This window comes from Acyrthosiphon pisum, chromosome A3, assembly GCF_005508785.2.
Source record: "Acyrthosiphon pisum isolate AL4f chromosome A3, pea_aphid_22Mar2018_4r6ur, whole genome shotgun sequence".
Lineage (NCBI taxonomy): Eukaryota > Metazoa > Arthropoda > Insecta > Hemiptera > Aphididae > Acyrthosiphon > Acyrthosiphon pisum.
The window spans coordinates 17,065,096-17,092,820 of NC_042496.1; the positions used below are offsets into that span (position 1 = coordinate 17,065,096).

Genomic DNA, 27,725 nt, shown 5'->3' on the forward strand with positions numbered 1-27,725 from the left:
AAATTTTTAAATTAATAACTATCAATTACCAATAGCAGAAAAGTCTAAAAATAATGAAATATCCTTGACAAAAAATATATTTTTTTTTGCGTATTGCACATTATGATTACGATTAAAAATATATTATGATTAACACAAAACTCAGGCTTAAAAATCGTAAATAAACGGTATATGCTCACGTAGGCAGCCTCTCAGATAAACTATATCTACACACAATATGTACTTACGTGCAAAATATGATACTAAGACGAGGGCGTCTTGTCGTTTTCCGAGCACACTAATATATGTATTAGGTAATAGGTATGTAACATAAACCAACGAAATTCGTTGCTATGTTACAGGCACGACAAACTATAATCGTTTCAAATTATAGGTATTGATTATAACATTTAGGCCACTAGGTATCGATCATCGTTCACTTATTTACCAGGTGATTACCTAATTGTTTTTCTTCAATTTTTTTTTTCTCGAAATAATCAATACAATAAAATATAAAATATTGTAAACGCGATTTTGAAGTCCAATGATAACTAATAATTATAAAAAATGAACATTATCGATTTCAAAACTACAATGATGTAGGTATTGTATCTATATTCTAATTTATATTTTCAAAAATTGGAGGTGGCGTTTTTTTCGAATAAATTAGCGTTCTTAGAAATAATCAATGTTTATAGATGAGTGACGACTACGGGTTGGCAAGTATGAAACTCAAGGCGACCACGAACATTGCCACTGGAAACACCAGCGAAGATGGAGATATCGACGGGGTTGTTGACGAGGATGACGATGGATGTCTTTTGTTACACAAAACCATGGCAGATTTTGGTCTCAATGTGAATCCATTTGTTTTAAGTGAATATCTAAATGGTAAAAAAAAAAACCAAAAAAATGTTACCTTTAGGTATAGACTTACAGTACAACAATATAACTAAAAATATAAGTCTAATGTATATATTATATGCATTATAATTTATAATATAATACATATAACATATAATATTATTATCGTATATTTAGGTATACATACATACAGTTACGGGTACCACATAATTTAGGTTGTAGTAAAGAGATCTAACTTATCAGTACCTATCAATCACCTAAAACCATTAAAAATCTGTTCACAGGAAAAATACGCATAAACTCATCTATGTCTATTTAAAAAAATTAAAAACCGATGATTTACCGGTCCAATTAATTGAAAAATAATATTTGAAAAAAATTCAATTTCCTTTTTTTATTATTATTCATGGTACAACTTCAACTGTTAAGGTTATTAGCTTATAGAAAAAAATGTTTTATACTTCAATAAACTGAAATGTGATTTGTTTTACATTTAATATTTTATCCAGTAAATAAATTATATTATTATATACCTATATCATTTTTATGCGCTTTAAATCACATAATATTTAACTATTGCCTAAAATTAATGACAAATTTACGGATGTAAAATACACTTAAGTACCTACTATATAGCGTTATTTTATTTTATAAATTGTTTAGAGGACGCCACACACCTGCTATTCAAGGCGTTTTATACAGGCAAAATTAATGAAATATCATAATATCACTATTCTTAAAACGAATTCAAAGTATTTTTAAATGTCTTCATCTACATGGTTGTTGCGCAATTATGAGATTATAATAATATAGATAAATGGTTTCATGCAAAACAACCTTACGAGTACAATTTTACAGCAGTTTTACCCAATCTTCTTACACGACATAGAGGATATCATTAGTGTCGTAGCGGTTTTATTTTTATTTTTTTGATATAAATACTATTACTTATTTACTTACTATACTATACTATTACGTCTATACATATTATTATAGTCTGTAATAAATAAAGAAATTTTTACGAATGAATGAGATTTAGATTGTTTTTAAATTATCAAAAAAAAAAAAATACAAAAAACGCTATGACATGGATAAAGTATACATTTCCAAACATTGAGAACATTTGGTAAAGTTACTGAAAATACTGTCTCCGAATGTTTGTCTCACATATAATTATTTTCGCGAATAAATTATGGGTGTCTTCTTATAACGATGCCTACAGCTCATATAGGTTTTTATTTTTATTTTTTACCATGTTGTGCTTATCAAATATTATTAAAATATAATTTCATCGTTAATTGCTCCTCACCCTATTGAGTATTGTGAATTGACGCTTGGCGTGTGTACCAGCCACGTTTGGTCTTTTTCCAAAGTTGGCCAATTACTCAAGTCGACACGTTCGTCCTCCGAGCCCACGTTCATTACCACCAGGTAAGTTTCTGCTGATGGCAGTGACCTAGTCGAATGACAAAACGTAAAATCGTAGATAAAGTACCGTTCGCCGTTCATATGATAATAATAAGAGTGCATGTATATCAAAATATGTATGTAGGCACGTTTCTTAAACTTATTATTTGGAGGTATTTTGTCATATTTGTCTGTGTTATATAGACATAAATGTATGGATAAACTTAATAGTTAATAGACAAGCCATTTTCACTTGTGCGGGATCTTCAAAAACGATTAAATCACCGCGCAAATTATAGTCCATCGAGTATAATAATTAATAAGTTATTAATAATATTTCGTTTCTGCACGTAAACCTCACGATCACTGCGATCGATAATAATATAATTTTATAAAAACTATCGTCACAAAAAATTGTTTGTTCGATATATTATTGTATTATAATTATTGAACAAATGAATAAGTGTATGATAACATATTAACATATGAATCCCAAGGTTAGTATATATAAATTAATAAATCAATTATCTATATCAACAAGTTATTATAATGTATAAATTATAATTGTTTTCATATTTTTGACACATTTAATGTGCATATAGATATTGGGCATCATTGGGCTGCTAGCCAACACCTGTGACTGCACTGTTATTGAAGAATAAAAATGAGAAATTAAAATATTTTCATTATTACCTAGAGTTATATTAATCAGGTGTTTAAATGATTAGTACCACTACCTATTAATATGTATGGGTCTTAATTTCTTTATATTATTGTGTATACGTTTCATTTTTGATTATTCTATTAGAATCGCCACCGTCGTGACGAGGGAAAGCTAATTGATTTGTTTGATATGGAAATGCATTCTCCGAGGTCTGCAGGTCGTATTACGCGTGCACTGTGCACCACCTTACCACTTACCTCGTAAACGCGTACACCCACTGGGACAGCTCTCTGCCGTCGAACGAACCGCGCTGCACCGTCCGGGTCTTCCGGAGCTTGGCCAACCGCTTGTACACGGTGTAGTGGCTGCAGTGCTGCTTGCGCTGCGCGTCCAGGTTCAGCTTCCAGTAGTTGGGGTTCACCGGCAACCATGGTTTCGATGAGGATACCGTGAACCCGGCGTTGGCACTGGCGTTCCACTGGTACGGTGACCTGGCAGGGTCCCTGCTCAATGTCCGGAAACCGTCGGGTCCCGCGTTCCGGCCCCTCGGGTCCACCGTCTGTTCCCAGCGGATGACCGTGTCCGACATGCCGATCTCCTCGCCCATGTACGTGAACGCGGCGCCGGGCAACAACATGTTCAGCATGTTCATGGCGTCCACCATTTCTCCGCCAAACCGGGTGGCCACCCGCGGATTGTCGTGGTTCCCGATCTGCACACATAAAGCGTATTGAATTGTATATTTTATTTTTGTGATGTGTCGGAATAAAAATTCATTTATTTTGTGAAAATTAATTTTGTCAATGTGTAATAGAAAAAAATGTACGCAAAATTATGGGTGATAACCAACAGAAGAAGCTGTTGATGAAATGTATTAGTCTGTAGTCACCATGTTTACATATTATTAAGTTTGTGTTTTGTATAGGTATTCGCTTTTATACCGAACAAATATTAAAATTTAGACTTTAAACCAGCTTTAACCTATGATAATTACAGACATACGTAATTATTAAAAAAAAACAAAATTAGTTCGTCATAAGCTGAATTTTAATAAAAAAAATGTTATGCAATATTCTGCATTATTTATAGATATGTAGTATATATAGTTATTTAAAAAATATTTATATATTAAACACATATATATATGTTAAATATGATAGTATTCAAAGTACAGTTTTTAAAAGTATAACAAATATTCTATACTTGGACTCTTGCCTGTTGAGCGTTGACAATTTAAAAATAAAATAATATATTAGGTTTGTGTAAACTAATTATATTATATAATATTATCTAACACATATTTAAGGTAGATAATAGGATTTGTAGAAACTACATATTATCAATATTTATATAAGAAGGTAATTTATTATTAAATAAAAATATTGACAAATATGTCTACTTTTGTTTTTTTGTATTATATTAGAAATCAAATATTAAATATGGTAAGCAAAATGTTTAAAATCTATATTGATATCAATTTGGATTTAACCTATAGATATTGCAGAGATCGAGAGAGATGTCTGAATAAAGACTAACTCGCGACGATACTTACCACCCAGTTCGCACATTTTCCCTCAGGCATATTGTCCAACCAATTATTTATCGCTTCGTTGAATTTAGTGGCGTTCGAATATTCATTTAGTCGATCGATCAATCCAAAATTAAATGGCATATGTGCTCCCAAACTGGTCTCATCACCATAATATCTCATAGTGTTTTCCATGGAAGTGTATGCTTCAGTTATCATAACTCTACAAACACAGTGATAAAATATAATATCCAGATATATGATATTTTTAATTAACAGGCAAACGACAAACATTAAAATTATAAACTATATTCGTTCTTGGGGTAGGCTATAAGAGAACGTCGCAGCAGTTTAATATTATGAATTTCTGTTATCCTCATCTTACAAACATACAACAAAGCAAATTTGGACCGTACAATTTTGTGTTATTAGCTTAAAAAATTAGTATGACAACCTATTATCAGGCTTATCTAAAAGTAACGACATTATATTTGTTTGTACGTTGATTTTTGACATTATTTAAATTTTTAAGCGATTTATCAGAATTCATTATTTTAATTGTAACTTTACACGTACTTATAACTCACCTAAAAATCAATACATTATGAAAAACCAATACTCAAAGATAATATTCTTACCTTAAGATTTTTTAAGTTTTATGTTGTGATATAAAACTATCATAATATATATATTATATTCACGCATAACACAAAATTTGTTCGGCTGAACGCAATTATTTTAAGTTAGTGACTAATACATGCGGGTGAAATGTCATCTTAAAGTTTCGTAATTTAAGTTTTTTACAAACAGAATAAATAACAGTAAAATGTGAAATGTTAATAGTGATATGGTTAAATAATTAGTGTGATACCAGTATATACCTGGTTTTTCCGTCTCTCAGTTTGTATTCTTCCATAACGTCCCTAAACTGACTAATCATATCATACGTTTCATCTAAATCCATTGTATAGGGATGATAATATTGTTCATAAGTATTTTTCTCTTTTTTGGCAAGCTCTTCTGGTTTTCTGATATCGTCTAAAAAGTCTGGATGCTCGAACAAAAACGGTACGGCATCTACTCTGTATCCATCTACACCAAGATCCAACCAAAACCTCAAATTGTTCTACACAAAAAAAATATTTTAATTTAATTATGAAACATATGACATATTTGTCTTTAAAGGTTTATTCAAACATAAATCGAAGAATTATGATTGTGTTTATGTATGCTAAAATTAAAGATTTTGAAAACTATATAATAATATTAAGTACCTAATTATTTAATAATTCTATAAAGGGGTTAATAAAACAGTAAAATGAAATTTTGATAACTTAAAAACTTACAAGCTACCTATAAGAACAATTTTGATTTAACTATAGATAATTACAAGTTTAAAAACCGTGCCTGCTGGTCTACTGTATAGCCTTGTTATTTAGTAGTACTATAAAAAAAAGGATAATAGGTAACTGTGAAGTATAAGTGAGCATTAAGTATAGACTAGTTAAAAAGTTAAAGCAAAGTTAGAAATTAAATTTTTTTTATACATGCATATAAAATCAATATTTATCGATCCTCTCAGAAATTAATATACATTCGGGTGAGTACCAGAGTACCCATAAATATAATTTACGTGTATGTAAGTCGTATTAATTAAACATAAAACAATTATTATTCATAATTAATATAAAAAGAGTAGCATTTGCGTATAAATACTTGGAAGACGTCATGTTATGAGTTTCGCATACAATATTTATAAGTATGTATTTTCTATTGTAATTTATTATCATATTATATAATGTTTAATTATCTGGTAAAAGTTATTAATGCGAGTCGTACGGGAAAATCATAGGTAACTTGTTTATTGTCTACCCCTACACTTACACCCACGTCTAACTGTCAAAGTATATTTTTCTTTTTAAATCAACGTCATTTTTTACTTTTTTTTTCATTATTCAATTCCGTGCAAATTCTACATTGGTATTATTTTTATTGTAATTTATTTTTTAAATGTAAGGAGAGCTTCAAAACGTTGATGTAACGCCTTTTTAAAAATATATAAATCCTAACTAGATAATACTTATAACAGGTAATGACATGTTTTTTGAATTTGGTGTATCATTACTTTGAAATCTAATATCATAACATCATAACTTCCACCATCCTGTTCCAAGGTACACGATGAGTGAACCGAAAATAGTGTCCAAATAAGGGCTCTCTATAATGTCCAGTTTTTAAAATTTTAGGTTACCTACCAATGCATTACTTTGTGTAATAATTAGAAGTTTACAATTAGTTTTAAATATTTTAATTATTACACTAATTTATTGTTGTGTGACTGACTCCTTATTTTATGTTATAGATGTTTGTCCTTGAATACAGAAACAATAAACATCTAGGTACAATTAAAACTAAATTAAAATATAATTTTATTAACTATACACGTCAAATATCAAAGAAAATGTATGGTCAATACAACGTTAAAAGTCTGATTAGGTAATAGGTTGTTACTAACATAAAAATCACCATTAATTATCATAATAATTCGTTATGCCCTGACAGATTATAGTTTTTAATCTTAATATATATCTAAGTAAATTGTATTGTATTGTTTTATTTTTATTTTTTCTTGAAGATGTATTCTTACTTTCATTTCTTTAACCAAGTCTTTATTTCTGTAATTTAAATCTGGTTGTTTACGGTCAAATTGGTGTAAATAATACTGTTCACGTTTTTTATTCCATGTCCATGCTGAATTACTGAATAAACTTTGCTGAAAAAATGTATACATAATAATATTATACGTTTATACAATATTTTTAAAAAATTATTATAAATTTTTTTTTTTGGGGGGGGGGGGATGGGGGATGCCTATGGAACTGTGGGGGAGGGTACTATAGGTTTTGAACACGTGTATATTGTGTATATTTGTTTTGACAATATTTTCAAGTGGGCACCCGTAGGTATCTGCCATACCTGGATGGCGGATGGCGGCCTCTCTCTCCGGACACCGTGACTGCCCGAAGAAAAATGCCACCCGTGGCCGAGTTCGAACAGGAGACGGTGCGCGTCGCAACCGACGCCTTAGTACGCTCGGCCACTTAGTCCCCCTATAATGTATTATTATTTTAATTAAAATAAAATATAAAAGTATAACAATTGCAAAACAAAAAAAATTCAATACGCAGAATACGCTGTTACAGACATTTTTTTTTAAGCGTCATATTATATAAAAACAACCAAAATATTATATTATCATCTTGAATTTTTGAAATATTTTACCCAATTATTTGGTGGCGTTATCGAACTATTGTCATCGCATTTACCATCTCTCCATACATAATAATCTTTGTATGGCATAATTTTGTCCACAGACTTTTTAAACCATTCGTGTTCATCACTTGAATGATTAGGTACGAAGTCCAAAATAATTTTAATGCCTAAATTATAAAAATTATTACTATACATTTTTATTACAAATTAAAATACATTGTTAAATATTACTATTTGTGTACATACCTACCCTCATTTTTTAATTTTAATTACGAATTTATTTTTAAAATACTTGATACCTATTAAACTTAAGTACTGTATTTTTAATTATCAAGATTTTTTAACCCATTTAAGGAATATTCTGTGGGGACACAAATTTTTTTTTTCAAAAGCAAATCATCTTTTTTCCTGTATAATTTATATTACCTTTTAGGTAATCAGATAACATTTTTAAACATTTTTATGTACCAAACTAAATTGAAATTTGAATGGGAGTTATATAACATTGTTTAACAAATATAATAAGTTTATGACATAATGGATTCGGAAAATATGGGGCCTATGTTGATGTAATATTTTTAGTAATTCATATCAATGTATCAACATTTTATAATCGCATACATTTCCGATTATACTATATCCAATATTAGATTTGATTCATATTTTTGTAAACCTTTTTTAAAGACTATTACCCTTTGTATATAATATATTTTATTAATTTAGAGATTACTCGTTCAAATTTTAATCAATAGGTATAATTCTAAATTTACAAAAAAATCATCCTTTTAACTATTTGTAGTGAAAAATCTAAGTTCTCGTTAAAAAAAGAACCATGTATCGACACGGGACACTCATTAAATGATATGATATGATATAAATAATTAAAAGTATGGTTCTTAAAAATTCTGGAAATCAGAGCTTGAATAAATTTATTATTATAGGAAAGAATTGAGGCGAGTATTCTTAGTGATTTGTGAATTATCCTGTATATATTATTATAATGCATATAATATTTGTTAATATACAAATTTTTTTGAAAGTTAGGTTTCATGGAATTTATAAATAAACGTAATTTTAAAATTAGGATGATATTTTAGAAAAATTACAGATTTATTAAGTGATATGATTTAGAGACACTATCTTATGTTTTTATTAGGTGCTCAATATAGTCAATACTCAATATAGATTATAGAATTGGTTTGACATTATTTTTTATTTTATGGAATGTTTATTACGAAATATTAAGAAAAATAAAAATAAAATTATTTTTAGGTATTTCAGTACATTTTTATGGACATTTGTAAATGCATTTTTTTTCGAAAACAAATAATAATTTATTCACAATAATTTAAATATTGACAAATATATCTATTACTATTTACTAACTTATTTTGTGAATTTAAAATATTATAATAAACTATTTTGGAAAAATGATAAATTGAATAAAAATAACTCAAATTAAATTTAAAAAGTAGGTACCTAACCTGCTACTCCCTATATTTCATTTTTATTAATTTATTTCGGTAATACATAAACATAACTATTTTGGTTTTAATAATTTTTTGATGTCTAGTACAGTTAATATATAGGTACTTATACATTATATATAAAAAACAAAATCAATCAATTATATTTTATTAATAGGTGGTAATTAATTTACCCCAAAGTCATCAAAACAACATAATATTATTTTTTTTTTGTCATTATTATTATTTCAAGTTAAAAATGTCTTTACTTACCCAAAGATTGCAATTTTTTCTGCAACGAAATAAAATCATCCATTGTGCCATATACGGGATCAATCATATTATAATCCGAAATATCATAACCAAAGTCAGCCATAGGTGATTTAAAAATGGGTGATAACCAAACACAGTCCACTCCTATGTCTTTGAAGTGTTCAGCTTTCTCTTCAATCCCTTTACAAAATTTCAAAAGCACACAATAAAACATTGAAATTTACGAAATAATAATATAACGTTACCTTTAAGATCTCCTATACCGTCACCATTGCTATCCTTAAATGATCTTGGATAGACTTGGTAGTAAACCGCAGTTTTCCACCATTCTAAACTTTTCTCTTCATCTTTGACGCAAGTTTTATTTCCATTGGTGAAATGTTCCGAAAGATTTAGCAATAACAAAATCATGCTAAAAACAAAAAATAGGTGTGAAATAAAATATTTCTAGACGATTTGGTCGCTCGAATGCATCTAGCGTGTATTTAGGTATTATTACTATGACTACGATAAAATGTGGTGAACAATAAGTAAATAAAGTGATAATATTGTATCAGTGCTGTCACGCTTACCACTCACGACGCATAGTTAAGACCCGTGATAATCTATAAGTATTAACGATATACGTATGCCACTCAAACCGATAGAGTAAATATCGTCTACAATATGGGATGGAAATTCAAAAGTTAACGAACGTCCACTAAACTTAAAACTATTTACTGGAATAAAACTAATAACGATCTGTATCATAAAATTGTTTATAAATGAACTGTTTACGTAAAATGAGAACGCATCAACTTACCTAATCAATGAACTTTGAACCTTAGATAAAATGAAAAACAAAATTACGTTTACGGTTTACGGTTTACCTATACAGAGTGTCCCGTGAGGATAAACCCATTGGCCGCAGAGGGGGACTCGCCGCCCTGGCAAAAACAGGTTTTTGCCGTTTTACCTATAAACTAAAAAAAAATATTAAAAATCATGAGATTAATGAAAATAAAACGTTGAAAAGTCAAAATTTTCACAAAAATAAACTCTACAAAATGGCTATATTCAATTGTTTGAAAAATAGAAAGATAAAAAAATAACTTTTTTACCAAAAATAAAATATGTGTAGTCCTTGTCTCTGTGATTCTAATAAAAAAACAGATTTATGATATATTTATTATCCCAGGAGATATCGCAATTGGTAAATCCTCGCGGAACACCCTGTATATAGTTACATTTACATATTATACCATCTATGTATTATGTAAACAACACATTGATTTTGTTTTACTGAATATCTCTATAATTAATATTATTATGGTTAATACTGCCATTACTGTAGTTCATAGGTACATAATATTATTATAACGATGATAATATTTTCCAATAGAATATTTATTTTACCCAGCAGTTCCATTAATTTTAATTAATCTTTAATATACAACGAAATAAATTTTACTGTTAAGCTAAATCATAAATATAAAATTCAAACTGCGATACGTAAACCTATACAGTCCATTGTATTTAGTATATATATGAAATGAAAAATATATAATAGAAAATGGTAAAATAAATGGTGTACGGATATACCTATGCATTTTTACTATAATAGACGACTATAATAATTTGTTAATATAAAACGTATAGTATTTAAGTAATTTCTTTAATAATAAAAGTATAATATTATAAAATTTTTATTTTATGATTAAAAATGTTTGGTGAGAAAAGTATTATTTTTTAAATAATAAAAGGGATATTAATTATGAATACAAACGTAATTACGCATGAATCCGAACACGAATGAATCACAATTTATTGTACATAGTCTTGTCCAGATAGTTCAGCAGTTGTCATAATGTATCAACGAACAATTAATGCACTGTACAGTAAACGGTCTCGTTTCGATTTCGAATGTATAAAAACAACTGTGCTACACAAAAAGAGACGTTGGTTAAGTGTCAACCACAGGTGACAAACTGACAACTGACAACACATTGATTCATTCTCGCGTGCATGTTAAACGTCTAACAGTGTTGATCATTAGGAGACTGTTTTTAAATTTGTCACTTTTAATTCATAAAACCTAAAGTTTTAATTCCCGCATAAAATATTTCATTAAGACGTTATAATGTATCCTATGAGGCTATGAATTACTAGCTGTATTAGTGTATTACCCAACTTGCCCTGGTTAAAATTAATCTAACTTTCTATCGTTTGCCGTTTTGATTCAGTTTAAATATATAATACAAACACAATTATAATGAATAATTTTAGAATTTTCAACTTCTTGAATCTAGACTTTTTTTATGTAAGCACATAACACTGTAAGCTGATTCAAAAAATACTTAAAACCTGGCATACATCCAATATCGTTATAAGATTGGTATTCGTATTCATGTGCTTACATCAAAATATGTCCAGAATTAAGAAAGCCATGGCAATCATAAAAGTAATCATTGTAATAATTGTGTACATGAACAGTTGTTTTTAAGATTAGTTTTTTATTTTTTTAATTAATTAGCGAAAAATTGTGTATACCAATAGAGCCTCTTTCTAGGTACTAATTACAATACCTAGTAATATAGTCTGTAACTAAGGGCAACCATTTAAAAAAAAAAAAAAATCGATAGAAACCTTCAGAGGTTGATAAAATATTAAGCTATAAATATTCTCTGAGTCTCAAGGAATCTATTAATGTAACGTTTATTGGGAGCGGTCCAGTAGTTTTGGAGTCTATAGAGAATGTTCAAAGAAACATTCGTTTTTATTTGTATTGACAACTATATTTAATATAATAATTATTACATAGGTACTTGCATTCATTTTCTAATACTAGATCAATGATTTATACAATTTACATTGAATTGTTATAAAATATACGCACGTGATGAAAATTATATGTAGGTATAATGTATGTATTTTCTAAACACACCCATTTTAATTTTAAAAATCTTTAAAATTAAAACTATAAAAAAACTGTAAAAATACTAAATATATAATCTCTTAAGTCCAAACCAATACATTACTGATAACTGGCTTCCGGGGAAAGCTGGTTTAGGATACTGATTACAAACATACTATCTAGCGAAAATAACGTACGATTACGTATCAACAATCTATTTACGTACCTATTATGCCATTGTTTAATAGTCATACAATATTTAATATATTAAGTTATGTATACATTACGTGTAATAGGTATTGTAATAAGTAATAAGTAATAACTAATATAATATAATATAGTATAATATAGATTATAGGTGTATTATATAGGTATAGGCATTGTGTGTTGTTTAATATTTATACAGTCGTAAATAAATTCTTACTGTGTTTTCGATGATTATTGATCCTTATAGTGAACGAGTCCAGGTAAACCTAGACTATAGCCTTGACAAATCCTTGTCAGTTTTTTGAAACCAAATAAAAAAAATCTAGACACTCAATCGATTATAATTTATTGTCATGTAACACGTAAATGGTTATCCAAATTTTAACATACCTTCACTTAGAACCGACTGAATATCGATCTGTGCCATAATATATTATAATAATGCAGTTTTATAACCCAGCTATATGGACGACAAGTAGCCCGGGCCTTTTACTCGCTTATATATAAGTTGGTTGTGAAAAACAAACATTTCACGCGTTTGCTGTTCGGCCAACCCACAATTATTTCACGTTGGATTCTCTATTTGAACACAAACACTTGATTCTTGACCGATGTCACGGTTCATGTAAGCACCACTCACGCCTCTTGTCGTTCCAAGTCCATCATTACAGTATGACAGCCCAGTGAATAATTAAATAGGTACCTACCTACCTAATATTTTTAGCGCACTTGTAAGGTCATGGGCGAAATTATTAAGCCGTACAAATACCCAAAAATTCACACACTAGTCGTCAGACGATCGTCCAGACAGTATGACGTACCTTTGTTACATTGTCGTTTTAATAACGATCGCGTTCAGTACAAATGCTGGTAAGCCGTTTTTTATTTTAAAATTTAATATCATCTATTTATATTTTATGTATAAAACAAACTGTAAACAATACGTTGAAATCTCTAGAACCTGCAAAATTGGATTGGTGGCAGACCGGTGTCATTTACCAAGTATACCCAAGATCGTTTAAAGACAGCAACGGCGACGGCGTTGGAGACCTCAAAGGTAATTGTATAAGACATGTACAATACATTTTCCTATACCTAGGTACATACAATATACAATATCAGGCTTATTTTATAATTTCCTAGTGATAAACTATATAAAATACAATGCATTATATTTTGGAAAACACTTATAAATTAAGTATGGTCTTTGAGTCATACTTACAACCTACTAAAAGCATACCTAATATGTAAAGCGTGATTATAAATAGCTAAAACACTTGATATTTCTTAATTTTAATGAAAACTTGAATTATATGATTGCAACGTGTGCATTGGCGCAAATAGGGGGACTTGGGGGGGGACTTAGTCCCCCCCAGTTCAAAATCTAGTAATTAGAACTAATGTTTATATTCTGTGGTACTAAGCAATATGACCCATGGGAAAGGAGGGCTTTTGAGTCCCTCCAAAAAATTTGTGCCTATAAACGTATGGTAGTATACTACCAATTCTAATAATTCTACTAATTCTATAGAATTTGTGAAAGTCAGTTTTCGTATACTACAACAAAATAAATATTATCTAAAGTCCATACATAGCTGAGTACTCATATATGAATGACTTTTAGTTTTTAAAAAATTGTATATTCAGAATTGTTTCAATATAATATTATGTACCTATATAATTGTATTGATGAAATTTACGATTTTGACATGTTTGAAAATCTTGTTACTAAGAAGCATTAGAAATAAATTAATGAAAAATATGCCGCCGAATATTAGGATAGGTACTATATACATAATAAAAGTATTTACTAAGAAAAACATTTTTGAAGTTAAGTTCTTAATGTGCATATTTTATTTTTCAGTATTATAACGTAAATATTTTGAAAATAGTCGTAGGTATTGAAAATATAAGCTAAATTGAATGTTTAAACAATCATAGTGATTTTTTGAAAAGACGTTTATGGTTTATGACATATCAAAACATTTTTGAAACCGGTCATTAATATCTAATTTCGTTCAAATATGAACTTAAAAGTTAAAATAATTATAAAAAAACTGCAGTTGTATAGTTTTTAGATTTTTTAGTTACATTATAAACTACGTATTTTATATTACATTTTCAAATTTATTTACCGAGAAAAAAGTTATTTATCGACAATAATAAAAAGAAATCTAAAAAATATCAAAAATATCTCATGTCAATAAATACCTCAATAAGATTGTTTTTAATGATTAAAGTATCTACAGTAAGTTATTAATTTTTGAGTAAAACCATAAAAACTGGGTTTACGTAAAAATATCCGTTTTCTTTTTTGGAAAAGTTTTTGAAAACTTCTAGGAATTTTTTACTTTTGACCCACCCAGAATAACAACTAAATACATTTTTATACCAGAAAAGACGCTGAAGTATAAAATCGAAGTATTGCCCCAAAAATGACAAACACAAAAAATTAAAAGAGTGTATATATGTATAGGCACGGACCTCTATACGATATATGTTTTTTGAATATATCCACACCTTGATGGTCGTATCGGTACAATTATTTTTATTTTTCATGGTACGCAAACCAAAATTATACAGTAGATGTAAGCTAAAATGTTGCTGTTTATAATTAATAATATTACGTTTTATTCTGTTGTATAGGTATAGAAGAAATGGCTGAACATTTTCAAGAAACAGGTATTGGAGCCATATGGTTGTCGCCAATATTCAAATCTCCCTTGGCTGATTTCGGTTATGACATTTCCGATTTTGTAAGCATCGACAGCACCTACGGAACAATGGAAGACTTTTTATCACTTCAGAGGAAACTTAAATCGCTTGGTATATTTTATTCACTTGTGAAAAAATAACCATAAACCACATTCAATTTTGAAACGCATTTGGACACTTGATTTCAGGCGTTCGTATTCTATTGGATTTTGTGCCTAACCATTCAAGTGATGAACATGAGTGGTTTCAAAAATCAGTAAAAAAAATCGATCCTTACACCGATTACTATGTGTGGCTAGACGGAAAAGTAGACGAAAACGGTAACAAAATACCTCCAAATAATTGGGTGAGCATAATATTAACTTAACAACAAATTATTTTTTCGTCATACCGTATACTCATTACCGCATTAAATATTTTTGAATGTGATAGCTGAGGACATCATTTCTGTATTACCTCACTAGGTACAAGACATTTTAAAATTTAAACTCATCATCCGGCCATGTGCCCACTGCCCATGTCTAATTTTATTTTTTTAATCAGCCAACGTTAAATTGCTTATAATATTGTCCATAAATTATATTCTATACAATTATTATATTATAACTATATCTGCTCTAAGCGAAACAATTTCGACGGAAGTGCTTGGGAGTGGTCTGCTGAAAGGGGACAATACTATTTGCATCAGTTTGCGGCTAAACAACCAGATTTAAACTACAACTCACCGGCTCTATTAGAAGAAATGAAGGTATTCTCTATTACATTTTTATTATTCACTCGTTCTATTCAGTATCCTAAACATTCAATCTCCATAGAACGTACTTAGATTTTGGCTGGATATCGGCGTCGACGGATTCCGCATAGACGCTTTGCCATACATTATAGAAGACATCAAGTTTGAAGACGAATCAGTGATCCATCCAAATATAGTCGACGACAATTACACATATGTTTTGCTCGACCACAAGTTATCTAGGGACCAACCGGGCACGTATAAAATTGTCGAAGAATTTAGAGCCGTTTTGGACGAATACACTAATCGGGACGAAAACACAAGGTATTAAGAAAACAAAATTATTAACTTATAGGTATTGTTAACAATGTGTTGTTAGTTTATATTGCTCTGTGTTCTAGTTCTTGTTTAAAATATTTATACAATCTAACAAAACTCTGGAAAGTTGTGATACTCTATAATACGTTTCGGTGTATTGTGTATTTTGTAATTATGAATAGGTAAAACATTAATATTTGAAAATTCTCATAATTCACTTGAAAATTAAAATATTGTAAAAACCCAACGAGAGAACGCAGATAATGCTGTTACCTAAAAAGCACACTATTGAAATTGGTGAACGAAAATTTGCTATGTCATCCGTGTGTACGACAAAGACAACACTTATCTACAGGTGCGACGTCCTCTTAATTACTACTTACGCACTACTATGTAATTATTATTTATCTTCTACTTTCAATAGTTTTGGACAAAATCTACGTCATGGGAAAATAGCATTTCCGCACAAACGTATAATTTAGTAATGCTAAAAGTAATAAAGATTCGCTTCTAGGAAAAAAATTAAATAATAATATTTGCTTACAAGTGAATTAAATACGTCAATTAATTATGCATACATTTAATGAATTAGACATGTAAATGAAAATTAAAAATAATAAAACTGAATTGATTAAGTACTACGATTAAAAATATTTCCACTTGTTCAACGTCCAACGACTTGAGAACATAACATAAAGGTACTTTATTCGGTTTAAAGGTCTTATAGTATTTAATTTCAAATAAGCCTCTACTATTATTTGTTCGTGGTGTTGTATCAATTTGACGAGTTAAATAAAAAAACCAAAATAATTATTATGACTATATTAAGTACCTAGTAGTATTCCAATACTAATCGATGTTCAAAATATATAAGTGCATTGTATGCCGCTATTGTAATTTGGATCTAATTAATTAACAATTTACATTGTTCCTACAAGTCCTAACAACGCGTCTTATAATACAACTTTATTTTGACAAAGCCTCATTTTAATCGTTACCATTATATTGGATGAATTAAACTTTGAGCTGTTCTACACTTTGGGGTTTTATATTAATATTGGAATAGTTCTGTATACGGACTACTATACACTTTTCGGTATTGTTTAGACTGATGTTGGTGGAAGCGTACGCGTCCATAAATTATACAATGATGTACTATAGCCAGCAGACACGCAGGGCTCACATGCCATTCAATTTCAACTTTATCACGTACTTGAACAAGACGTCGTCGGCCGTTGATATAAAGAATACGATCAATCTCTGGTTGGATAACATGCCTTCGGGTCAATGGGCCAACTGGGTGGTGAGTAACGGCTGATAGTTAGATATGCATAATATACAATTTAAATTTATTTAAGTGTTTGCGAAATTTATCTACGCGTCAACCCTCTCCCTCCAGCCCCTATTGTTCTAATAACATTGTTTTTAATAACTATCAGGGTTACTGAAATGTCTCAGTGTAGTATACGTAAAACGTACAGACTAATGCCTCCCTCTCCTCTAATTTTTGTCGCTGTAAAATGATATATGTTTCATTGGTCATCGTAGGTACGTCAATATATTATTAAATATCTAATTTTAGAGCCCCCAGTGTACAGTTATTAGACTTTTATCAATAACCACTGAGATTGACGAAGCGAAGGAATTAAAAGTAAAATTCAAGTGGTATACTTTACTACTTTCACTACCTACTGAGTAGCCTATACCTACCTATACGTGTGTTCCGTGATGGATGCGCGTGGAAAGCGTATGCATTTATTGTTTTAAAACTTTTAGATGGGGAACCATGACAACAAACGAGTGGCTTCGAGATTCGGTCAGGACATGGTCGACCCGATGAACACGCTGGCGACGATGTTACCGGGCACGGCGGTCACGTACAACGGAGAGGAAATCGGTATGGCCGACGGTACGATAAGGTGGGATCAGACGGTCGACCCGTTCGGCAAAAACGGCGGTATGGCCAGGTACGAGGCGAACTCGAGAGACCCGTTCAGGACCCCATTCCACTGGAACGATTTTCAAAACGCTGGTAAGTACCTACGCGCGGTCGGGTGTGACACTTTTCTTTTTTATCGAATGCGCATCATGATCGCACGCATCGAATAAAATCGAATGAATTGCGTTTCGAAGGGTTTTCGACGTCCCAACGCACGTGGCTTCCCGTGAACAGCAACTATTGGTATCTGAACTTGGCCTTTCAAAAGGCGTGCTTCAGGAGCCACTATCAGACGTACAAAACGCTGTTGCGACTCCGTTCTTCTCCGACAATAGCCCGAGGAAATCTCACCATGCACACGATGTCGGATTGGATTTTGATTTTGACCAGGTACACAGCAGTGATAAATAATTTTATTTTCGTCGTTTTTTTTGTAGGTATCGGGCTCGGAACTTATTGCTTGGACCTTAAATGTTTCAAACAAAATGTATCGCATTAATTGCAAGTATTTCCGAGACGAACATATCCACGTTGATAACAATAATAATGATTATTATATAGGTACATTTTTGTTTGGGTAATGTGCGTCTAATTAGGTTCTAATCTATGTGTGTTTTAATTAAGTGAATTCGATGTAGCGTTAGATTCAGGTCGTGACCACGCATTGTTTGTTTTAATTAGCGATTCGTTAGTTAAATATATTTTGTACTTATTATGTTCAACAATGAGTCTTCTGTGTCACTGTGGATAATTATGGTCCGTCACATATTATTTTGGATTGTTAATAAAAGTTGTGTCAAGCGTGAATTTTTTTTTATGTTTTCAGACAATTAGAAGGCCACGAGACCTTCTACATTGTTCTAAACGTAGGGACAGAACAAGAAGCAATTACTTTAAATGAACACTTTAAGGACGTACCTCTTCATATGATTGTCCGCGCTTCGAGCATAAATTCATGGCAGGCTGAAAAGTAAGTTTATTATACTACCGACCGCTCAACTGTATAGTAGGTAATAAATATAATATACTTCGTCATTCAGTAGTCCACTGCAATTGATGGGTTGGATTTAAATTCAATGATAAATCATTGTATTATATAAGATGATAATAATTCTGAGCGGAGACGGCTCTGTCAGCCAATATTTCTAAGGATATATTTTTATTATATTGTATTCATAATATTGAAGGGGTCAAGGTGTTAACTGACATTTTTTCAAAAATGCATTTTATTGCATGAATAAAGGTGTTATAATGTTATAAACATTATATCATTATTTGATAAGGTTTTATTTAGTAGTTACCAATAATAGTTATGGTTACCTACGTATTATAAGAATAATTAATCATTAGTTGTAGTGGATAAACGTGTTAGTGTATGTCAAATTTGTCTGTTGAACTATTTCAAAAATGTTAGTTAACACCTTTATCCATTGACCCCTTTAATTATACTAGTATTTTATTATTCAAAAACAATATAATATTATATAGTAACTTTGAATTAAATTTTCAATATTTTCAAAAATGAAAATGTTACACATATTTAACACATTTAACTACAAATTAATAAACATATTTCAGTGATTTGGCAAAATTTTAACTTCAAACGCTGATAACAAAAATATTGTGTAAAATATTTATATTTTTAAATTACTATAAGTAAAACTTACGAAGAATTATGTTTAAATTTGCGAGCTTTTTGTTTAACATATTTTATAGATACAAAACCAAAATTTCAAACACCATAATAAACAAGTACAGATATTTTGAAAATTACATTGTGTATGGAAATGATAATTAAAGAAATAATAAAACGTTTAGTTTCTACTATTTATTTTTTTGAATAACACTGAAATAACAAATATTATTTGAGGAGACATTGTTGTTTTTCGGAATATCCATTGTAATAATTTTAAATTCTGTCAATCATAAAAAATATCTTTATGTGGATATATGCTAAACTTTTTAAGTACTTGATTTATTATTATTAAATTTACGAGGAATTTCTTATTACATTTTCATAACTTAGGTAATTATTAAAATTAAAAATTCTATGTATTGACACATATTTAGAATATTTATTTTTTGTTTTGTGTTTGTGTATACAATAACAAGGTTGTCATAACTTGTTGTTATTGGAAATTAAAAAAAATTTTGAACCGTATTAATTTTTTATGAGGTAGACCCTATTAAAATATAAAAGATAAAATTCTTCAAAATCATGAACTTTTCCAAATTATTTTAAGTTAGAAATATATAAAAATATTTCTATGTACATTAAGATTTTAAATGTTTATAGGTACAAAATTTCCATATCATTAAGTTTTTCTATATTTGCCAAAAAAAGTTTACCGGGGTCAAATACATTTTTATGAGCGTTTGAATTTAGACATTGGATATTGCACCCGTAAATCAACGAATTCTCATAGAACGATTATTATCTATCAAATAAAGTATAAACTATAGCTGTTTGGAATGTTTGGATAGTGGTAAAACCATTAAGACCTGGGTTGACCCCACAAAATCTTTTGTGACATTCAATTAATTTTAGTGAGATAAAAATGTAAAAAATAACAAAATATTTATTTACTTCTAAGTTCTAACATTTAGATAGTAATATTATAATAGATAAGTGAGTAAGTGACTACTCGTATATGATAATAACTCTTAGGGTAGGTATACCTTGTTGGACAACACAATTGCGAGTAATATTATATTAATTTATGGTTGTTATTTATTAAATATTTGAACAATGTATATTTTTGTTTTAGTGATTATATTGAAACAACAAAACCACTAGCAATGCGACCCAAATCGTCATTGGTATTATCATATTGATAAAACGTCTGACCCAAAGTAAGTAAACTTACACGTCATGATAATAGTACATTTAACATTATTAAATTACGAATGTTGTCAGAGACTATATACTTATACACTTAAAAATTATCTCTTGATAGAACATTTTGATATTGTTTTGATTTTTTAATTATCAATGTAAATATGTTTGTAACTTTGTGTTAAATATAATAAGTCAAATAATGTTTTCAGTTTAGATATTTATTTTAAAATTATTAGATTACTATTATTATGCAATACCGTGTATTATTTAATATTGATTTTTTGATACTGATAAAATCATTAAAACTTAAATAACTTGATGTATTATTTCAAAAAAAAAAAAAAAAAAACATACAATACAGTTAAACAAAAACAAAATTTTAAGATTTTATGATATTTAGAAGCCTGTAGAAAGTATCTGCAATAATAATATATTGACACATTATCATCATAGGGTATAATTTTTACAGTATACTACTTTAGTACCTTACGTATGTATAACAATAGTACATTACTCATACGTTCATCTCATGTTTATTAATATAATTAATTATTTTTATAGATTGTGATACTTGCATAATCTTCATTACTGAATGAACACAACAAATATATTCCACTTGAGTGATTCATGCATAGAGGACACAAAGGTTTAAATAAATATAATGTTTTAATAAATAATGCACTGTTTATTTTAAGGTTTTTCCATTAATTATCAATTAAACAGTTAAAAACAGGTTTTTTCATTATAACTATATAGGAATGTATAGACATAATAAGAAAGTTTTAATGTTACAAAACACATAATTCCATAATAAATAATTTATTTACAAGTAATATTGTTTTCGCTTTTATTTACAAATAATTTTTTTAGAATATTGAGAATATAAATTAGAGTTGCGTTAAAAAATACTCCAATGCATAACTGTGACTTGACATTAAACAATGAATACTTTTAAGTGGAATTAAAAACAAAAAAATGTTGTCTGCATGCAACCACCAAAGAAGAAACCCAATAGAATGAAGCAACAAAACTCACTGAAACATAAATTAAACACAAACGAAGAAAAAACATTAAGACAAGTAACAAAAAAAAGAAACAAAAATGCAATTAAAATATTTGTATACACAAAACATTCTTCAATAACACCTTAGGCGCAATTTGGGGGATGCTTCGAAGTGCTTTGCACCCCTAGATGTATAACAGGCAATAATAAATTTACAAATTGTTTAACACGCCTGAATTGTATTGTATCATTTTATTATTTTGTATTCCACTGTTTTTTTTTAAACATACTTAACTTCGGTAGTTATATTCCAATAGCTATAAATTATCATTATCAATCTCAATCTATCGCCAATATTAAAGTTTTGTTATTATTATGTTTTTTTTTTCTAATGTTTGCTGCCAGTACCTACTGTTATTAAAGTCAATATAGTGAACTGTTAAGTGTAGAAGGTAAGTAAATATATTTGAAAGACACTATTACTCATATAACCATCAGATAAATTTAAAAAAAAAAACAACCTCAAATTGCACCTACATATTTTAATTAATTTGATTAAGTAGGTAACGTAATATTTATCTGGTTTTATTTTTTTATTTTAGCAACTATCGTTAACAGATTTTCGAGGGTAATACATTAATTGTTGGTTATTATAACTGAAAGTTTCTTAAAGATTTTAATTTTATCATGATGATTCTTTAAAACGGAAATTGTGAAACAAATAGCTGAGTTATTTACATCATAATATAGGTATATTATAATATAATATTAAAGAATTCGAACAACAAGCCGTTATAAATAAATCAGCAGGTAAAATGATCTAAGGATTTAATAATTTCGTATACTATTTTGAGAGTTTCAATAATCTTTGGTACCTACTCATAAAATGTCGTACTCTTTAAGAAAATATTAAATTATTTGATGACTGAGGGTTTATATTATGTTGTATAGATATTAAACAATAATAACCAATTAAAATTAGCCATAGATACCAATTAGTTATTTATTTATATGATAATAAATGTGCTTATAATTGTGCAAATATTTTTTAAAAAAACTGACAGATTTTTAAAAAGTATACACACTTTACATGAGAAAGATTTCTTGTTAATAGTTACTAGTTAGACAACCAATAATTGTTGTATGTATGTTTTTGTCATACTAAAATTGGAATTGATTACATTTTAAAAATTATTTTGAATTGAGATTTGAGTTGATTTTTCCGTTTATGTAATAAAAAAAATATTAAGTTATTAACAAAACTATTTTAAATCATTTCATAATTTAAATCTTTTTGTATTAAAAAGATAAATAAGTTTAATTTAGTTAGAACAATATTGTAAAAAGTCTTTATGACAAATCGATGGAACATTTTACAAACATTTTTCTCTGGCAGTTTTTTTGCGTTTTTGAAAATCACAAATTGATATACGAGTTAAATTTTTATATTATAGAATACAATTTGACATTTTTAAAGCTCGAATAAGTTTTTTTTTTTAATAAATAAATAATCATTGTAAACGATTAATAACTCTATTATTCACGATGTGAATCTAAAATTGGAAATTTTTGAAAGCCATTTAATTATAATAGTTAATTATAATTATCAATACCTATATACGAATTGTAATAATCGTTAAATTGTTTTATATACTTTATAATTTATAATAATAAATTAATATGTACACTCACACCATACATCACACATTAGGTAATGTAATTGTGTTTGTAACTAATTCAAGCGTTATATATTAGGTATATATATATTTATGGTTTAAAAGCTATAATATAATGTAATTATGAGATAAATAGTGCAATTATTTACGATTAAAAATAAAACAGCATTATATATTATGAGCAGTTGTAAATGACGAACAAAATTATAGGTATGTATATAGAAACCAGTCCGACGTAGGTACCCTGTGAAGCGGAATATCAAACAAAAATTTTAAATTTAACAGCATCTCAGTACGACGTGATAATACGATTTAAATTTTGAAGCAATCAAAAAATGTAATTCAAATTTTTTGAAAATAAGAAAAAATGTATAAAATGTATCATTTGAATTTTAAACAGTTCACAACAATAATTAATGCCAACAAATAATCAATATAAAATACGTGCCATTATAATGGTAAATTAAATACCATGCGCGCCAAACATAATATACACCCACAAGGGCCTGATATAGTCGTATAGCTTCTCTTGAAGTGTATAGTTCCATCGAGGACTTCCACTTTAATATACATATAATATTATTGTAATAACACGATGATTAATTAATAATATAATAGCGTACGCATGCAAAACATCACTACGACATAACAATATAATCGACGGGCACGATAAAATCGATGCCTCTAGATATCGATCTGTTAAAAAAAAACACTTCCTACCGAAAACTAGCACTTAAATATAAATATAATACATTATCTATTATATAATACTAAGTTAGTGAATGGTTATTATAATATTTTTGTCTTGTGGACTACTATATGTTTAATATAATGCGTGTAATCAATAATTATTTTTATACAACACTAAAAATACAGACTACAGTTTTTTTTTTTTTTTTAAATTTTTACTTAAAATATATTACACGACTACGGTGATAAACGGCACTATTAAATTGATAATACGGTCTACCATGGATACAATGACGGAAACGAATTCCGAAATCTTTCATTAACACTAACCAACGACGACGATCCGAACAGTCTGTACCACTCTGTCAATGACGATCCGGGACTCGTAGTTATGCTGTCCATATAAATCACGGCCACCCCCATAAACACTTTTCTCCCTTTTTCGCGTCCGTAATCTCCCCACACCGACACCTGTGAAACAATTAAATATCATTTTTATATTTATACAACATACAAAAATATACCATATATATATATATAAATATAGTGTATACGGAAAAAATGCGTTTTGTTTATATAATCGATTTGTGTGGTACTATTGTATGTTACTGATGGAGACAGTCATAGTTGGCACTATTACGTAAATCGCGAAATGGTCGAATTCTGCTCAGGTTAAAAACAGGAACTTGTCGACTGACCGACTTTCAATTGGTGAAGATGCAGTCGTCTTTTTAAATGTTTTAAATTGACTTATTAACTATTTTATATTTATATTTATTTTAGGAACATGACCCTTATAGTACCTATCGTTATTACTTATAGGCTATAAGCATACCTTCTCAATTATTTGATACATATTTAAATACATATTATTACATATCCAATTTTTTTTTTCAATTTGGTATAGATACTTATAATATTAATATTTTCATTTCATAATATAATATACTAGTAAATTATAAAATTTTTAATTAATTTAATGCTATAGCCGATCTGTGAAAGAGAATATAAATTATGGAAAAAAAATTAATTCTACGACATACCTAACAAATAATTTCGGTTATTTTTAAAGGAGTGCAATTTAACAAAATTAGTGTAATACATTTACCTAAAAATGTTAAGAATTAAATTGGTTTATAAATACTATAAATAGATCAATCATCATAGTGTACAGTTTTATTATATAATTTACCCACGAAAGATCGATCGATTCTATGGCTATCGAAGCAATTAGGTGTACACCGTTTGGTAATTGTTCAAACAATTAGCAAATCATACTTATTAGTTATTACCCAAATTAATAGCAATTCAATTGTAAAAAAAAAATTTCATCCTTACCTGGATTAAACAACCAGCTGGGGAACTTTTAAATTTGAGCATTTCCATGTACTTAGGTTGCAAGCTCTCTTTAATTGTTTTTGTACGATGTTTTTCCACGCACTTTTTGCCTTTCACAAGGTATACTTTGACGTATGTATCTGTAAAAATATATAAATGTTTTTAATAATACAAATAATACAACAATGCCAACATTAAAAAATGCTAAAATATATTGGTGTTTAAATTAAATCAGTATGCGACTATCTTTAAAATCCATTTTTAATGATTTTGAATCTAAAATAAATAATCATATGTATATACCTGGAAGCTTCGTTTTTGTTTCCTTAACATTAATTAGATCCTTGGCTTCAAAAACAGTGACTTCCATAAAGTTTACGAAAAAATTGAATCCGATTTTAACGTCACCTCGATATGGAGTCCCCAATATTTGTCGACTAACTTTTTGCCCGGGTCCAAGTTTACCAATGAACGTGGTCACTTCACCCTCAGTGGACTGACCGGCGCTAAAATGACGAATGAAAATATGTTAAATTTTACAACGGAATTAGTTAGTATAAACGACATCGATCTAATCGAACTACCTTAGAAAAAATAACTCTACACAATATTCATAACCATTGGAAGAAAAATAGATTATTGGCATAGATCACCATAGTGCTTGAAGAAATTGATAGTCACGTGAAGACCAAACATGAGAATAGTATATAATAATATATAATTATTGTAATTACCATTAAAGCATTTTGTACCCTAGAATATAACTTACCTTACCTTACCTTGCCTATTATTATTCTTGCATTTTATTTTAAAAAAATATTTGAAAACCGATGCATTGTAAGCAAGGAGTGTAAATGTATTAAATTTGAAATATAATTAACTTTAAATATAATTCTATTGAAGTCAGAATTCATCTGCATTCAAGAAACCAATATTGACGGCTGACTCGACATTCATTTTCTCTGAATAGCACGAAACCGTTATTGTTTTAGGGGTGAATCGTACATAAAATTCGATAAATCTAATACATTCTCCTGCATACTATGCATCATTAAAACAGTTATTATATTTATTCGTAGCCAAATATGAAATTATGTTATGGATTTGAGATGTAGGTACTCTTATCGTATCATAAAAGTAATCCGATCAATATTTACATGTGAAATATCTCTAAAGATACCGCGGTTCAAACATTAGTTTTAGTGATAGTGATTTGGAAAACTGTACATTGTGAAGTACGTACCTATAGCTATATTTTTGTTACCATTAATATTATCACTTGAAACTTGTTTCATTTGTCTGAACAGCATTGTATGTCTTTTTCTATGTAATATTAAATTATGTCGCTAAAAGTAATTAGAAAAACATTTATTTACAGTTCATGCACGTGCAAGTATAAACTTTCTATGAACATCAATAACTAACAATGCAAAGCTTTAAATAATGGTAAAACGTGCTACTAATGATGAAACGTTGATTCCTACGAATGTACTACTCACCATATTTTATTGAACTGTTTATTTACAAGGTTGAAAAGAAACGTTCAAATTGGAAATCATTTTCCGAATTTAAATCTTTTTACACAAATTAATAATCAAATGGTGTACACGTTAAGACAATATAACAATATTCAATAGTATAACATAAAAGTCCACTTTATGTCTCGTCAAAAAGTATAACATCAAGTACTTTGAAAACATATTAAAATAAACACAAACCGTAACATTATGTTATTTACACAAGAACACAAACAAGTTTTTCTTGATATAGTATAAATTATAACACAAACAATTAAATTAGTATGTAACCTGCATACCAATTTTTATGTAATTATTAATATTGGAGTATAAAATTTGTTGATAAAAATGAGCATTTAATTGAACACTTAAGTTTTTCAACTATGGCGTTTAAAATATAAAT

General features: G+C 28.7%; 3 protein-coding genes across 15 annotated transcripts in view; 1 reads left to right on the forward strand and 2 right to left on the reverse strand.

The window, feature by feature from the left end:
• Nucleotides 1-560: 560 nt before the first annotated feature.
• LOC100159394 (maltase-like) lies at nucleotides 561-11,245 on the reverse strand. 2 transcript variants are annotated; one of them, XM_029491123.1, is made up of 10 exons: nucleotides 11,228-11,245; nucleotides 9,700-9,866; nucleotides 9,455-9,634; nucleotides 7,725-7,882; nucleotides 7,090-7,215; nucleotides 5,324-5,568; nucleotides 4,467-4,665; nucleotides 3,172-3,626; nucleotides 2,153-2,299; nucleotides 561-863 (listed from the first exon to the last, which is right to left on the reverse strand). In XM_029491123.1, exons 2-10 carry the CDS (start codon nucleotides 9,863-9,865, stop codon nucleotides 689-691), a joined length of 1,851 nt encoding a protein of 616 aa, XP_029346983.1. In that variant the 5' UTR covers nucleotide 9,866; nucleotides 11,228-11,245; the 3' UTR covers nucleotides 561-688. The 2 variants fall into 2 exon arrangements, with proteins under 2 accessions (XP_029346983.1, XP_001943317.1); XM_001943282.5 differs by lacking the exon at nucleotides 11,228-11,245 and adding an exon at nucleotides 10,027-10,215.
• Nucleotides 11,246-13,299: 2,054 nt separating this feature from the next.
• Nucleotides 13,300-21,931, forward strand: LOC100161439 (maltase 2). Its single transcript, XM_001943547.4, has 12 exons — nucleotides 13,300-13,424; nucleotides 13,513-13,611; nucleotides 15,201-15,380; nucleotides 15,458-15,615; nucleotides 15,892-16,017; nucleotides 16,085-16,326; nucleotides 17,428-17,623; nucleotides 18,097-18,352; nucleotides 18,454-18,649; nucleotides 19,086-19,229; nucleotides 21,028-21,112; nucleotides 21,660-21,931. The coding sequence occupies exons 1-11, from the start codon at nucleotides 13,367-13,369 to the stop codon at nucleotides 21,092-21,094; spliced, it is 1,722 nt and encodes a 573-aa protein (XP_001943582.2). The 5' UTR covers nucleotides 13,300-13,366; the 3' UTR covers nucleotides 21,095-21,112; nucleotides 21,660-21,931.
• LOC100165632 (regulating synaptic membrane exocytosis protein 2) overlaps nucleotides 21,902-27,725 on the reverse strand; it is a 31,014-nt gene continuing 25,190 nt past the window's right edge. For all 12 annotated transcript variants that reach the window (XM_008180966.3, XM_008180965.3, XM_008180964.3 and 9 more), the window contains 4 exons: nucleotides 26,109-26,311; nucleotides 25,806-25,945; nucleotides 24,798-24,938; nucleotides 21,902-22,132 (listed from right to left, as the gene is read on the reverse strand). In XM_008180966.3, coding sequence (XP_008179188.1) covers nucleotides 22,130-22,132; nucleotides 24,798-24,938; nucleotides 25,806-25,945; nucleotides 26,109-26,311 — 487 coding nt within the window. In that variant the 3' untranslated portion in view covers nucleotides 21,902-22,129. The remainder of the gene's footprint in view (nucleotides 22,133-24,797; nucleotides 24,939-25,805; nucleotides 25,946-26,108; nucleotides 26,312-27,725) is intronic.

Bases quoted from the DNA above. Each gene is read 5' to 3' on its own strand.
- LOC100159394 (XM_001943282.5), bottom strand. The intron at 2,300-3,171 runs GTAAGTGGTAAG...TCATTCGACTAG, and splicing joins TGGGTGTACGCGTTTACGAG to GTCACTGCCATCAGCAGAAA. The intron at 864-2,152 runs GTGAGGAGCAAT...TTTACCATTTAG, and splicing joins AATTCACAATACTCAATAGG to ATATTCACTTAAAACAAATG.
- LOC100161439 (XM_001943547.4), top strand. From the start codon at position 13,367: ATGACGTACCTTTGTTACATTGTCGTTTTAATAACGATCGCGTTCAGT. The intron at 16,018-16,084 runs GTATTCTCTATT...CAATCTCCATAG, and splicing joins CTCTATTAGAAGAAATGAAG to AACGTACTTAGATTTTGGCT. The intron at 16,327-17,427 runs GTATTAAGAAAA...GGTATTGTTTAG, and splicing joins AATCGGGACGAAAACACAAG to ACTGATGTTGGTGGAAGCGT.